Here is a 16,442-nt window from a genome sequence, read left to right on the forward strand (position 1 = left end):
AAGAAAGAAAGAAAGAAAGAAAGAAAGAAAGAAAGAAAGAAAGAAAGAAAGAAAGAAAGAAAGAAAGAAAGAAAGAAAGAAAGAAAGAAAAAGGTGGATAGCATTTTTCATCATGAATTCTTTGGGATTGTCTTGGATTATTGTATTGCTGAAAGTAGCTAAGTCATTCACAGTTGTTCATTGTACATTATTGATTAGCTATCATCATTATAATTATTATACTACAAGAAAATTATATTTAGAATAGGCATTTAGAAGGTGCAGAACATGGAGCGAGAGAAGTAGTTATTCTCTCTTTTTAATCATGAATCTAAAACTGAAAATAAAATCCAAAAAAAATTAGATTCACACTGGCATGTTCTATATTTATAGAACATTAAAATTTAGGATATGGAAGATAATTCATAAGTGATCTAGTTCAACTCATACTTGAACAGTTATGCCATCTACAACAAGTGTCCAGCTGTCATCTGCTTGAAGACCACCAGTGATGGGGAACTCAATTTTTCTAAACAATACTTTCTAATTTTGGGTTTTGTACTTATTATGAGAATTTTTTTCCTTGTACTAAGCTAAAATTTGCCTCAGGGCAGTTGACTACCATTTGCCTCTAATTCTATGCTATGGGGCTAAGCAGAGCAATATTAATGCCTCTTCCATATGGCACAGTGCTTAGACCATAGTGGATGCTTAATAAATGTTGATTGATTGATGTGGAAACTTTCCAAGTATTTCAAGACAATTACCATCCTCCCTGTTCCACCCCCCCACCCCCCCATATCAAGTCTTCCTTTCTCCAAGCAAACCAACTACAATTCCTTCAGGCCATCTTCTTATAGCATGGTCTCAAATTCCCTCTCCGTGTTCTTTTAAAAAAAGAGTTCTTTCAAAAATACAGTGCCTAATACTAAACACATTATTGCAGACATCTTCTGGCCAGGGCAGAAATATAGCCCTCTTCCCTCTCTGACAATTTTTCAGATTAAAGATTTTTGCTTCTTATTTTGAAGATAAGCTTTAGTGGAGATAGATAGATTTTATTCAAGAAATAGGAAGTTTCTTCCTTTGTATTCTCGTTTGAAATCTGACCTTGTTCAAACTCATGACTCTTTTCTGTTTACTGAATCTTGACCTTTCTTTTCCCTCTATATTATTGATTTTCTACTCTGTTACTCTTTCACTTATTATCCTCAGGGGGCAAAGAATTTTATATTGACTAAGAATTTTGGATAGAAAAAGAATGAGAAAAAAAAGGTTAAAGGATTAAATGTCAGAACCAGGACTAGAATCCAGATCTTCTGAACCCAAGACGCAAGTACTCTTCCAACTATACACACAGTCTCAGGACTAATCAGCTAGTTTGATTGAGAATTTTCATTGGTTAGGACCTCTCAAGTCTATGCTGGTGAATATGCTATAGGTCAAGTGCCTTTGTATACTATAAAAGGCCATAAAGGAGTGAACTATAATTATTATAGCATCATTATAGCAGGATTCAGTATTGCCTTTAGGAAACTGTAAAGCTCCTTTAATACTCCAAACTTCCCATGGAAACAAAACATCATCTTTTTTAATAACATCATTCTACTGATGTTGCTTTATGGCAATAAGTCATGGAATAAATATCACCAAAGAATTCAAAATGAGTATCTCACAGAGAACAGTGGAGAAAGATGTGTTTGAGAACACTGCAATATATGACTATTGAGGAACCTATTTTTTATTTAATATTTTATTTTTTTCCCAATTACATGTAAAAACAGTTTAACATAATTTTTTTTCAAATTTTGAATTTCAAAGTCTCTCCCTCCCTTCCCCCATTGGGAAGGCAAGTAGTTTGACATAGATTATACATGTGTAGTCATGCAAAACACATTTCCATGTAAGTCATGCTATGGAAAAAAAACCAGACAAAAAAAAAGAAAAAGAAGGTAAAGAAAAAAGTATCTTTGATCTGCATTCAGTCTCAATCAATTCCTTCTCTGGAGATGGACAGCACCTTTCATCATAAGTCCTTGAGAATTGACTTGGATACTTGTAATACTGAGAATAGCTAAATTATTCACAATGGATCAACATACAGTATTGCTGTTACTGTATACAATGTTCTCCTTGTTTTGCTCATTTTACTTTGTATCAATTCATGTAAATCTTTCCAGGTTTTTCTGAGAGTATTCTGCTTGCCATTTCTTATAGCACAATAATATTCTGATAAGGAACTTCTAATGAGAGTAAGCCTGAAAAGATGCCATCAGGGAAATATGTGATTAGAAGAAAAGATGGGACATCCATGTAGCTAGGGGGAAGGTTAATAAATAGACAGCCCAGATTCTCTACTAGTACTCCTGTGATGTCAAAAGAAAGTAAAGAAAAACTCAAGCATGATGGGTAGAACCCCTATGGCCAACTTATGGTAGGACATGGACAAGAGATGTATGAGGTGGATTGCCATCTACATCTTTAGAGGGAGCTTGCAGATGATTGAGGTAGTAGATACAGTTGAGTATTTGGGTTTAACAACATTCCCAGAAAATTAATAAATCAGAGGAAAAATTATAAATCTTCTTTTTTTTCACATTAGAAACCAGGACTTCCTATGATCGATGCAAAAGGTTACAAGTAAAGGAACTGGAGATGTGATTAAGTGGGAAGATGAGCCAAATAACAAAAAAATGAGATAATAGGACATAAAAGCCAAGCAGAGCCTGGGCAAGGATGCTAGAGGGTTTCTAGTTTGTCCTCTACAATCAATTAGGGTGAAACATGATGCCAAAGCATTGAACAGCAGTAGTTTGAAAAATATCTAAGAGGAGGTCTTGAATAGAATGCTGCTCAATTAAGATGGTAAAGAATTGAGGCAGGACCAATAGAAGAATCCTTTCTTGGCATAAGAGTTTATGTTTATATTGTGCATGTTAAGTAAATAGTTGGTTGTAGCTTTTTCTTTAACTTTATCTTTAAAAGTTTCATTTCTCTTGTGTTTTAGACAAAGAAGGTGTCCACAGAGCTCCTGGCTTCATTGGCTACTATTATTTGTTCTCTGTTTCTCATGGTACTTTCCAAAATATGTGCTTGGCCTTGTGCTCACTTTTCTTATGAACAATACTTTAGTACTTTGAAAGCTTGAAATTTTGTTGGTGTGGGCATTTCTTCCACTGAGCTAGATCACAAAATGTCTGCACCTTCTTATTTTATGGGATTTTTGTTCTTAAATTCTCAGTGTTATATCTATCCAACAGCATGGAATCTTTTCTCTTGTTCTTTTAATATCTTATCAAAAGAACAGTTTCTGTGATTCTTGCTGAATGAATAACCTACCTCTCTTTCCGGTCACACATTTTAACATTTATGTGTCTGATGATACTACACATGCTGTTTTCCTTTATTGATTTCAAATTGAGCTTAATACTGATCATACAGTAAACCATGGCACAGTGGATAGAACACTACTAGATTTAGAATCAGGAAGACTGAGTTGAAATCTAGCCTCAGATGCTTACTAACTGTGTGAACCTAGGCAAGTCATTTAACCTTGTTTGCCAATTTCGTAATTTACAAAACAGAAATAATAATGACACCTACATCCCAGGGTTATTGTGAGGATGAAATGAGACAATATTTTTAAAACTTTATAAACCTTAAAGTGCTATATATATGCTAATTGTTAATAAATAGGACACATTTATTGGTCAAACTAGGTGACAGAACTAAGCCCTTGGAGGATAAAATGATGAAAACCAGAATGGACAATCTATAACACAGAAAAAAGATTCATAAACTGATTGTGTATGAACACAAATTAAATAGGTGATTTGATGGACCTGGGAAATTCATTGAAACTACACTTTCAACAATCAGAGAATAAAATGCTGTTCCCAGAATGCCAGCATATGGATAGTTTTAGTATAACTCTCTGGGGTGCTGTTAGTTTCAGTTCCAAATTAATTTATTAGCTGGAAAAAAAAAGTTTTAAAACTTTAGATACTGTTTCCCGACACTTTTGGAAATGCCTTTAGGTGAAGACCATATGTTTCAAGAAAAACAAAGCAGTATTATTTTCCTGGACCTGAAGGCATTGGCAGTGTGAACTTCTTGACATTAAGCCCAATCTGACTTGTAAAAACCAGTGTGACAAGGATTGAAGAATCAGGTGTTTAGGCTTGAGTCATTTTATCGAGGGATTAGGTTTACTAAGGTTTTACGTAGCCTAACACATGCCTAACACATGCCTACCATATGCCACATATAATTGGGATGTGTAATGAAGTTGGGCACAGAGTTCAGGATTCTAGAAAGAAACATGTTAGTGTGTACTCTCAACGGAGTGACGAACTTGGTGTCAAGGGGACTGGGCTCTTTGCCCATTTCTATTAGTGTTTGCCTCTGTTGCTGGGATAATCTGACTCACCGTTGTATTTCAATTTCTGAATTTTTAAAAATTCAGCTGCATTTCCACTGTGCATTCAGTAGATCAATAAGGATTTTTATTGTGGTAACATTATTAATATTGTGGTTACATAGTAGGTACTTAACAAGTATCTGTTGAATAGAATTGAATCCAGGGTAAATCCCTGAATGTCTAAGTTAGGAAACGGAAGCTCAGAAAAGTTGTAGCTTATATATAAAGTCACAAAGAGAACTAGGATTCCAAACAAGGTTTCTTTACTAAAAATGGAGGATTTTTTCAACTATACCACACTCCTACTTCATGATCTTAAGGATAACATGTCCCCAAAGGAGCTCATACATTGTTGTTTAAGGAACATAAGGGCTCAGTTGCTCATTTGAGTGTGCACAGTGAGATGGCTTGGTTTCTAGCCAAGGCCCTTTCATATTTGTATTCCTAGCACCTAGCAGAGTGCCTTGTATACACTAGGTACTTAATATATACTTATTGATTAATTGCTTGATTAAGATAAGGGAATTGATTAAAGTAGTGGAAATGACAGGGTCTCTTAACCTCATCAGTTTATGCCACATCACTCCTGGTATAATGAAGGATAGTTTAGAATTACAGCAAAAGTGGGATGAAGCAACACACAATGAATGTCAACATACTAGCCATGGACCATGGTAGTGAGATCCTATATTAGGAATATATCAGTGGAAATAGAGACAAGGGAACAAAAATGGAAGATCTGGTGAATTCAGAATTGATATCGTTTATTTAGTGTTTAGATATTAGAAATAACATCGAGGTTTCAAATCTGGAATATTAAGTGAATGGTGATATAGCTGACCTTCAATCACTCCCTGTTTACTGGCTCCTTCCCTATTGGCTACAAGTATGCCCACATCTCCTCCATTCTCAGAAAAACCCTCACTTTATCCTTCCATCACTGCTAACTATTGTCCTATATCTCTTCTGTCCTTTGTGGCTAAACTTTGTGGCTGAGGCTTTCTACAATAGGCATCACCTCTTTCTTTACTGTCTCTCTCTTCTTAACCCCTTGCAGTCTAACTTCTGACTTTATTCTGCCAAAACTGCTCTCACCAAATTTACCAGTAATCTTTTAACTGCCAAATTCAATGGTCTTCCCTCAGTCCTTATTCTTGACCTCTCTGTAGACTTTGACTGAAGATTATCTTCTTCTCCTTGATACTCTCTTCTCTTTAGGTTTTAGGGACATCCCTACCTCCTGGTTCTCCTCCTACCTCTCAGATCACTTTTTCTCAATGTCCCTTTCTGGATATATCCAGATCACTCCCTCTAAGTGTAGGTGTCTCACAAGATTGTCTTAAATCCTCTTCTATTCTCCCATTATACTATTTCAGCTCCCAGAGATATAACTACAATTTCTAATCTGTTGATTCTCAAATCTACCTACCTTGTTTGTCCTAAACTTTCTGCTGACCTCTAAACTTGCATCTATAACTCCTTTTCAGCTGTCTCAAAGTGGATATCTAGTAGACCTCTTAAACTCAACATGTTCAAAACAGAACTCATTATGTTTCCCCCAACCCCTCTCCCAGTTACTGCAGAGGGCAACAACATCTTCCCTGTCCTCCTTGCAACCTGGGTATCATCTGTAACTCCTCACCATTTCTCACTTTCTATATCCAATCTGTTGTCAAGGCTTGTTAATTTCACCTTTGCAACATCTCTCACATTCATCATCTTTTCTCCTCTGACACTGACACCACTGTGGTGCAGCTCTAATTACCTAATGCCTAGGCTACTGTAACATCCTGATACTAAGTCACCCTGCCTCAAGTGTCTCTCTAATCCGTCACCCATTCTTACACCAAGGTGATTTTCCTAAAGGACAGGTCTATCCATACTACACACATACACACACACACACACACACACACACATACACACACACCTCTCCCCCAACCCCAACTCAGTAAGCTCCTTATTGCTTCCAGGATCAAATACAAAATCCTCTATTTGGCATTCAAAACCCTTCAAACCCAGCATCCCTCAATTTTCACTAAATATTCTTTGATCTACTGACACTGACTTCCTTGTTCTTCCACAAACATGACACCCCATGCCTCTGTTCTAGGCATTTTCTCTGGCTGTCCCTCATGCCTGGAATGTTCTTCCTCCTTACCTCTCCCTACTGATTCCTTGGTTTTCTTTAAGTTCCAATTAAAATCCCATTTTCTATTTCCTTTTTCCACTGTTCTTAATATTAGGACCTTCCCTCTTTTAAATGTGTGTGTGTGTGTGTAGAGAAAGAGAGCTTGTTTGTACATATTTGTTTCCTTGTTATCTCCTCAATTAAATTGTGAGCTCCTTGAGGGCAGGGACTATCTTTGGCCTCTTTTAGTATCCCCAGCTCTTAGCACACTGTCTGCCACATAGTAGGCACTTAATAAATGTTTATTGACTGAGTGACTGACAGAAATAGTGAAGTGAGATGAAACAGCAGTTTGGGAGAATGTTAAATATGGTTTACACATATTGAATCTAAAGTGCTGGGAAAATATACAGGTGGAAATGTCCTGGAGGCTGTTGGAGATAATAAGGCTTTGGAATATGGGAAACATTTTCCATTTAAAACTGAAGTATGAGAAAAGTATTTGTATTTGTGTTCTGGGATTCTCTGGAAACAGTTATGATACACATGGGCATTTGACTTATTTTTGCTTATTGATCCTCAGATAGAGTGTTCTAACATTACTAAGTATTGCATTATTTAGACTCCATAGAATGAATACAGCTTTGCTATACACATTTTAGATGGAAAACAACTTACTTTGTGTTTGGCTCATATTTATTTGTTCAATTAACGTGTTATTATTTAATCTACATCTTTTGTATCATATATATTTACCATTATGCTTACTTCTCTTCCTTTCAGAGAGAAAGCCATGCCTTAAAAACAAATTATATAAAGGGGGAAAATTTCAGTAAACTAACCAACATATCCACAAGTCTAACATGATTTGCATTGTTTTACATCAGGAGTCCCTACTTCTGCAAAGAAAGGAAGGGGAGGAATTCTTATATCTCATGGTTGACCTTCAGTTTTTATTTTTTCATTATTATTTTTCCATTTGCATTTTTGTAGGTGGTTATATCAGTTTCCTAGATTTTCTTCCTGCACATTATATCAGCTCATATAATTCTAATTTTTACTATTTTTCATGGTTTCTTATCATACAATAATATTCCATCAAATTCATGTACTACAATTTATTTTACAATAACATTTCAGTATCAGCTTTTGAGTGTCTCTCTTTACTTTTTAGTATGGCAACAGAAAGAAAACCACTCCTATGTTGGGCATTATTAAAGGCTTTGTATAATAATTGGAATGACTTCTGGGTTTGGAATATGAACCATAATGAATTTGTAGAGAACAACTACATTACTGTCAAGGAAAAAAAAGAACTAGTGAGGAAAGGAAATATTTATGGGGATATACACACATATGGATGTGTATATCTGTAAAAAAAGTTCTTAAGTAGAAAAATACTTAACTAATTGAATGTGTTTTGTCTTTCTTAATGACCCTATGAATTGACCTGAACTTTCTATTTCAAGTAGAGACCTTGAGGATTTTAGGTCCTAGTCAACTCCATAGAAGGCAGAATATAAAAACTGACTTATTGAAAACTCTTCTCCCTACACCTTACTCTCATGCACTCCTTGTTTTTTCTTCCACATTTGATAAGATTTTTGAGAGATTTTTATTAATAAAAAATGGATAATTCCCAAACCCATATTTTCTCTGTCATCATTCATAGAAGACAGCATAGATCATTTTTTAAAATAAGTAATCTTTCTCTGGATGATTTTCCTCTATTGAGAGGGATTTTGTTTGAACAATTAAAGGTAATGGTAATGTGTAGACTGGCCCATGATCTCCTATCTGGATATAAACCCCTCTTTTTGGCATTTAAAACTCTTAACACACTGCTCTCTTCCATGCATTCTATGGTCCAGCTACACTCTCCTTCCTACTTGCCATTCCCCAGACATAATGCTTAATTACATAGTAGATAGAGAATCCATGCCTTTGTGCTTCCTGTCCCCTGTCCCTGCAATGCTCTCTCTCCTGACTTCTGCTTCTTAGCATCTCTCTGTTACTCTAAGACTTAGCACAGAAGGCATTCCCCATCCCTCAACACCAGCCTAGTGCCTTCCTTTCAAAGGCTACCTTCCATCTACTCTATATGTTAATGTGTATGTGGTCTCTCCCAATAGAATGTAAGCCTCTTGAGGACAAGGACTATTTTTTTATCTTTTTCTTTCTATCCTCAGTAATTTACAAAGTACCTGGCATATAGTAAGTGATTAATAAATGCTAATTGATTAATTGATCAGTTGCTTGAATTCAAGGGTATAGTCTGTGGCAATGGAGTGAAGCAAAGCTTACCCACACAGGGGCAGACCCTCTATATGGATGTAGCCCATGCTGATCAACCAAACTAACCTTCCATAGACACTCTGCATTAAAATATGTGGTATGTCTAAGATTGACTTAACACCAGTTGTGTGATCTTGGGCAAATGACTTGACTAATTAGGGTTTCAGTTTCCTCATCTATACGATGGAGACAATATTGCTTGCACAACTCATGTTGTGAGAAAAGTGCTTAGCAAAGCTGGATGTTCCATATAAATTTCTGTTACTATTATTATGAAGTACTATATAAATATTTGCCATTGTGACTATAATGATATGCTATATAAATGGGAGTTATTATTACCTGTCTTGATTTGATAGTTTGGCAGGTAGTTTTGTTAGGTAGTGTCCATTCTGTAAACTCAGAGTATCCATGAGATGCATAAACCAGGCACCCTCTAAATTTTAGTGTTACTTAAGAACCTGTGATAAATGGGCATGTTCAAAGGATCATTTGGTCCCCAAAGCTAAGTAACAGGTCTTTTGTTTCAATAATGACATGAAAGTATGACATATGAGAATTGTGTTTCCTGTTTTCACCTACTTTATTGTACTGCATCATATAGAACAACTGTTGATGATTGAAAGATCTTTTTTAAAATAATTCATTTATTTTTAGTTTTCAACATTCACTTCCACAAGATTTTGAGTTCCAAATTTTCTCCCATCTCTCCCCTCCCCCACCCCAAGATGGCATGCATTCTGAATACCCTTTCCCCTGATCTGCCCTCCCTTATATCACCCCTTCCCTTTCTCTTATCCCCTCCCCCTTCTATTTTCCTGTAGGGTAGGATAGATTTCTATACCCAACTACCTGTATATTTTATTTCCCAGTTGCATGTAAAAACAATTTTTAACATTTGTCTTTAAAACATTGGGTTCCAAATTCTCTCCCTTCCTCCCTCCCCACCCACCCTACTTGAGAAGGCAAGCAGCTTGATACAGGTAATGCATGTACAGTCATGCAAAACACTTCCATAATAGCCATGTTGTGAAAAACTAACTATATTTCCCTTCATCCTATCCCACCTCCCCATTTATTCTATTGTCTTTGACCTTGTCCTTCCTCAAAAATGTTTGCTTCTTATTACCCCCTCCCCGAATCTGCCCTCCCTTGTATCATACCCCTCTCTCTTATCCCCTTCCCCCCTATTTTTGTGTAGGGTAAGATAGATTTCCATATTCAACTGAGTTTGTATGTTATTTCCTCCTTAAGCCAAATCTGATGACAGTAAGATTCATTCATTCCCTCTCACTTCACTCCTCTTCCCCTCATGGTAAAAACTTTTTCTTGACTCTTTTATGTGAGATAATTTACCCCATTCTACCTTTCCCTTTCTCCTTCTCCCAGTACAATCCTCTCTCACCCCATAATTTTATTTTTTAGATATCATCTCTTCACATTCAACTCACCCTGTGCCCTTTGTCTATATATATTCCCTCCAACTACTCTAATACTGAGAAAAGTCTCATGAGTTACAAATTTCATTTTTCCATGTAGGAATGTAAAAAGTTCAACTTTAATAAGTCCCTTATGATTTCTCTTTCCTGTTTACCTCTTCATGTTTCTTTTGAGTCTTGTAGTTGAAAGTCAAATTTTCTATTCAGCTCTGGATTTTTCATCAAGAATGCTTGAAAGTCCTCTATTTCACTGAATGCCCATTTTTTCCCATGAAGGATTATACCCAGTTTTGCTGGGCAGGTGATTCTTGGTTTTAATCCTAGCTCCTTTGACCTCTGGAATATCATATTCTGATCCCTTAATGTAGAAGCTGCTAAATCTTGAGTTATCTTGATTGTGTTTTCACAATGCTTGAATTGTTTCTTTCTGGCTGCTTGCAATATTTCCTCCTTGACCTGGGAATTATGGAATTTGGCTATAATATTCCTAGGAGTTTTCCTTTGGGGATCTCTTTCAGGAGGTGATTGGTGGGTCCTTTTAATTTCTATTTTATCCTCTGGTTCTAGAATATCAGGGCAGTTTTCCTCGATAATTTCTTTTTTCTTTTTATTTATTTATTTTTAGCTAGGCCATGGGGTTAAGTGACTTGCCCAGGGTCACACAGCTAGTAAGTGTTATGTGACTGAGGCCAGATTTGAACTCAGGTCCTCCTGACTCCAGAGCCGGGGCTCTATCCACTGTGCCACCTAGCTGCCCCTATAATTTCTTGAAAGATGATTTCTAGGTTCTTTTTTTTGATCCTTTGGATAGTCCGATGATTTTTAAATTATCTCTCCTGGATCTATTTTCCAAGTCAGTTGTTTTTCCAGTGAGATATTTTACATTGTCTTCTATTTTTTCATTCTTTTGGTTTTGTTTTATAGTTTCTTGATTTCTCATAAAGTCATTAGCTTGGATTTGCTTCATTCTAATTTTTTAAGGAAGTATTTTCTTCAGTGAGCTTTTGGACTTCCTTTTCCATTTGGCCAATTCTGCTTTTTAAGACATTCTTCTCCTCATTGGCTTTTTGGACCTCATTTGCCATTTAGGTTAGTCTGTTTTTTAAGGTGTTATTTTCTTCAGTATTTTTTGTTTCTCCTTTAGCAAGCTATTGATGTGTTTTTCATAATTTTCTTGCATCACTCTCATTTCTCTTCCCAGTTTTTCTTCTATTTCTCTTACTTACTTTTCAAAATTCTCTTTGAGCTCTTCCATGGCTTAGGACCAATTCATATTTTTCTTGGAGGCTTTGGATGTAGGAGCTTTGACTTTGTTGTCTTCTTCTGGTTGAATGTTTTGATCTTCTTTGTCACCAAAGTAAGATACTATGGTCTGACTTTTTTTTTTTTTGCACTGTTTGCTCATGTTCCTGGCCAATTACTTGACTATTAAACTCTTTGTTAGGGTAGGGGTATGCTTCCAGTGTGGAGTATGTATGGCCCCAAGCTTCAGGAGTTTTGTGCAGCTGTTTTCAGAGATACTTCTAGGGACCTGTAAATTTTCAGTTCTTCCAAGGTGGTATGATCAAAGGTGAGGTATTTACTCCTTTCCTGGTCTGTGCTCTGGTCTATGAATGACCACAAGCACTCTTTTCTGCCTTGGAACTGTGAGGAGAATTCCCTCTCTACTACCACCCCATACAAGCTCCACCATACCAGCTCTTCTCCTCGCCTCAAGACTACTACCCAGGATTGCAACTCAGATCCAAGCAGGGGCAAAGCAAGAGAATCCTGCCTCAGCATCAGCAAAGAGATCCCTGCAATCCCCCTCTGATCAGCCATTGGATTCCCCACTCCATCTGTGGGTCAAGAACTCTGGAAGCTACCACTGTCCCAGGGCTGTGCCAGCACTGGGGCCAGACCAAGTTCCTCTCTCACCAAACTCTAACAGACCCTTCCTATTGTCATTCTAAGTTGTCATTGGCATTTGTGGGTTGAGAAGTCTGGAAACTGCCACAGTTCACCTTAAATCAGTCCCCTGAGGCCTGCTCCAGGTATGCTGAGGTCCCATCATTGCCTGTGCAGCCCATGCTGAACTGCACTCCTCTCCCAATCCAGTACAACAGATCTTTCCAATCAACCATCCAGGGCACTGGAAATTTGTTTCACTCTGTTTTTTTGTGTGTTCTGCTGCTCTAGAATTTGTTGAGAGTCATTTTTTGCAGGTATTTGGAGGGGTTTGGGGGAGAGCTCAAGCAAGTCACTGCTTTTTACTCCACCATCTTGGCTCCACCCCCTAAAAGATCTTTTATTCCCAACATTAGCCCTTGTGGGAGCTGCATCAAAATTCTTTGCCTTTTTACACTGGAAGGATATAGACATCTAGTCTTCTATGAATGAGGATACTTTCTTTTCATTGAGCACCTTAAAGAAAGAGAAATGACATATCTACTATTTCACTTAGATACAACATAAAGACAAATCTCTTTGTAGGTCACTGAGATGAGTTACATCACTGTATTGACAAAATAAGCAAAAGCAAGACAGAAAAAAAGCAAAAGACTGAGCTCCAATAATGACTTGTGCAGATTGTCATTGCTTTTGCTTCATATAAATCCAAAAGAAAGATCCTTAAGGCAAGGACTGTGCTGTTTTGTCTTTGAATCCCCAGCACTTAGGATGTTTTGCACATAGTGGAGCTTAAAAATTTGTAAATATTTTCAGGAAGAATTAATAGGAATATGCATGTGATTGGTCAATAGAAATAAACATGAGATATGAGGAAAAAATACTTGTCTTTCTCTGTTTGCATGTATAGATTGATAGAGATTGACAATTTTTACTTTGCTGACTAGTTTAGCAAAATTGCTTGTTTGTAATTTTTTAAAGTTGACAAATTGATTGAATCTGCTGGTACTCTGGGCACTGTGTACATATAGTCTTATTCTTGTAGTGTGTATAAAGTACATAAATTTCATCTTCATGATTTTATCTCTGTACTTCCTACATGGATATAGACCTTAACTTCTCCATCCTTTAACTGACAATTGACATTAGTGGCTGTTATTTATTTTTTTGTCATCATCCACTCTCCAACTTTGTTGTTATACTAGCAAACATAATTAGGCTAGTCCTTGAATGATAGAAAGTCCATTCCAGTTCCTCAGTTGAAATATTTTGATAGAAACTCTCAATGTTTACCCTCTTTTGGAATAGCCAGAATCAATAGTCACCTGCTCACAACAATGAGTTTGAAATGTTTCTCCACAGATATTTTACAGTACATCTATTGTTTAATACATGCTTACTTAATACATATTTGCTTCAATATCAATCAACAAGCATATATTAAGTGCCAATCACCATACTAGGTGCTGGGACTACAAAAATTTATTTTATTACAAAAATAAAGAATAAAATGATTTAGACTCTCAAAGACTTATGTTCTATCATAACAGAGACATAATGTATACATATAAGTCTGTATACATATACAGAACAAATACAAGGTTATTACGGAGGAATAATGTTAGTAGTTGAGGGGACCTAAGAAAGACTTCATGTAGAAGGTAATTCTTGGGCTGCATGTTGAAAGAAAATGAGATTCTGTAAGGTAAAGGTGGTGAAGACAGAATTTAAAGCATGAGGGATGACCAGTGCAAAAGCATATAGATGGGCAATGGAATAACGAATAGAGAAAAAATCAGTTTGACTGGATTTTAGAGTGGAGGAAGAAGTGTAATGGGTTTGTACCATTGGTGCAATATTCAGTCTATGGAGAGGGCCAATCCTCTACAGTTTGTATTTGGCCTTTTTTGGTGGTTGTGGCCAAAAATGGACCTCTTTGAATGTAGCTCAGCTACTCATTGATGACCGACACACTCATGCCAGGCTCCTCTGTCTGGTAAAACATGCCAGATGCTGAACTCTACTGGCATAGCTGACAACAACTCAGAATCACCTCAGTGCCAAAGTGAGGTGAGAGAATCATGAAGCATTTGTATTATTTCCAATGGAAGGAAAGGGGAGGCCTTATACCAGAAAAATAGATTTTTTAAATTCTGTTCTAACATTACTATTGATATATTACATTTGTAATCCACTCAATAGATCATGCAATGCTATGAGATCCATTTGAGGGTTTACATGAAGTTTTAATGGTATGTCACACAAGAAGTTCTTGAATCAATATATGATTATTATATAAACAATGATCCTTTTGAAAGTCTCTTTCACTTTCTGATTTTTTTGATTCACATATTTTTCCTTTTTAATTTCACAGCTTTTAAGTTTTTTTAATTTAGTGTATATGAAGTAATCAATCAACTAAATATATTAAGTCTATGTCTAACAATTTAATTTTTTGAATCAACAAAAATCTATTTTTCTCTTCCTATCATCTACCCCACCCCACTATAGGAAGGAACAAAAACAAAACTCTTGTGACAAATATGCATAGCCAAGGAAAACAGATTTCATGTCCACATAAGAATGTTGGCCATGGCAATGGCTATGGCTATGTCTAAATAGAGATATAGATAGATAGATAGATAGATAGATAGATAGATAGATAGATAGATAGATAGATAGATAGATAGATAGATAGATAGACAGGTAATCTCATTCTTTACTCTGAGTCCATCATCTAGCTATCTGTGAGCAGGTAGGTAGCCTCTTTCAACAACAGTCCACTAGAATCGTGACTAATTAGTAAATTGATTGATTGACGAAGAGCTCTTAAGTATTTCAGAATTTTTAAAAATAGTATTTATGTTATAGCATAAATTGTTCTGCTTTTGCTCACTTCCTTCTGTATCAGTTTATAAAAATCTCAGGTTTCTCTGAAACTGTGCTATCTCTTTGGAGTATTATTACTCTCGTTCTCTCTCTTTAAGTGTGTGTGTGTAAGGTTGTCAGTATTATTCCCATTCACAGATAAGGAAACAAACTTACAGAAGCTAAGTAATGTGACCACCTAATAAGATGAAGAGCCAGGACAAGAAGGCAGATCTCTTGACTTCAAGTTCAAAACCCTTTCTACTTCACCTTGTTACTAGAGAAAGGAGGAAACTATTTCAGCAACATGAAACACATGATTGTATAAGAAACAAACTATGGAGGAAGGATGCAATAAAAACAGGCTAAGGCAACTAAAGTGAAGGGATTAGTAGGAGGTGAAAAGATCAAAGTGAGGAATAGAAGGAAGGTCTAATAGTTAAAGAAACCCAAAAACTTCACCAGGGTCACCAGATCTTATTTAGCCTGGTCTGACTATTGCTAAGCAGAAGCAGCTAAGAAAGTTATGGAAAACCAGGTAAAGATGACTAAAGCCTTTTTAATACAAGAAACCTCCTGGTGTGTAACTTGTCACCACTGACAGAAAACAGAAACTTGTTTATAGAGATAGCTGCTAACAGAACACAAGGCAGATGAATTGCCTGTGGTCACAAAGTCAGAATTTTTCAGGGCGAAGACTTGAACCAGTTCTTTACTCCAAAGCCAGACTTCTAGTCTCTGAGTCACACTGCCTCTCTGACTAGTGTATTATGACCTTGGAAATAATGTAGCAAGAGCAGTATCCAGATTTTTTTTTTTTACTTTTGTTTCTTATGCAATCAACGAAACATTTTTTAGCAAACTATAATTAAACATAAATCTTGAAGTTTTCCTTAACCTTTCAATTAGGTACTCAATAGACAGAAACACAGACTTGGAGAGATATTTCAACATTGATGCCAACAGTGGAGTCATTACAACTGCCAAGTCTTTGGACCGGGAGACAAATGCTGTTCATAACATCACAGTACTGGCAATGGAAAGTCGTAAGTGAAAAACTAAAGTTTTGGGAGCAGAGGGGGTATGTGTGTGTGGACATGCATTTTGCAAGATTAAGAATTTAATATTAATTATAATAATTTCTCATTTTCATTAAAAATTGAAAATACTCCAATATTCTTTAATAATTCCTGGTTTTTTTTGTTTTTATATACAAATTATCTGTTTGTATGTACAAATATTTAAGAAAATAATCTATAAAATATGACTATCTGTTGATATTATTAATTTCTCTGTGTGGCTTATGGAGTTATTTTCATTTTACAATGCCTAGCCTGTAAATGAAAAAAAAAGTATATAATATGTAAATATTTACATCTCTAGCAATATCTGCCTCTCTCTTTCCCTAACTCTATTTATCCAA

The 16,442-nt window shown here is 36.1% G+C and overlaps 1 protein-coding gene across 2 annotated transcripts in view; it reads left to right on the forward strand.

Annotated features, from left to right (window-relative positions):
• CDH7 (cadherin 7) overlaps window positions 1–16,442 on the forward strand; it is a 197,432-nt gene that overhangs the window by 152,074 nt on the left and 28,916 nt on the right. For both annotated transcript variants that reach the window (XM_027852481.1, XM_027852482.1), the window contains exon 8: window positions 15,929–16,065. In XM_027852481.1, coding sequence (XP_027708282.1) covers window positions 15,929–16,065 — 137 coding nt within the window. The remainder of the gene's footprint in view (window positions 1–15,928; window positions 16,066–16,442) is intronic.

Source organism: Vombatus ursinus, unplaced genomic scaffold, assembly GCF_900497805.2.
Source record: "Vombatus ursinus unplaced genomic scaffold, bare-nosed wombat genome assembly UNPS02009573.1, whole genome shotgun sequence".
In the NCBI taxonomy this organism is placed as follows: Eukaryota; Metazoa; Chordata; class Mammalia; order Diprotodontia; family Vombatidae; genus Vombatus; species Vombatus ursinus.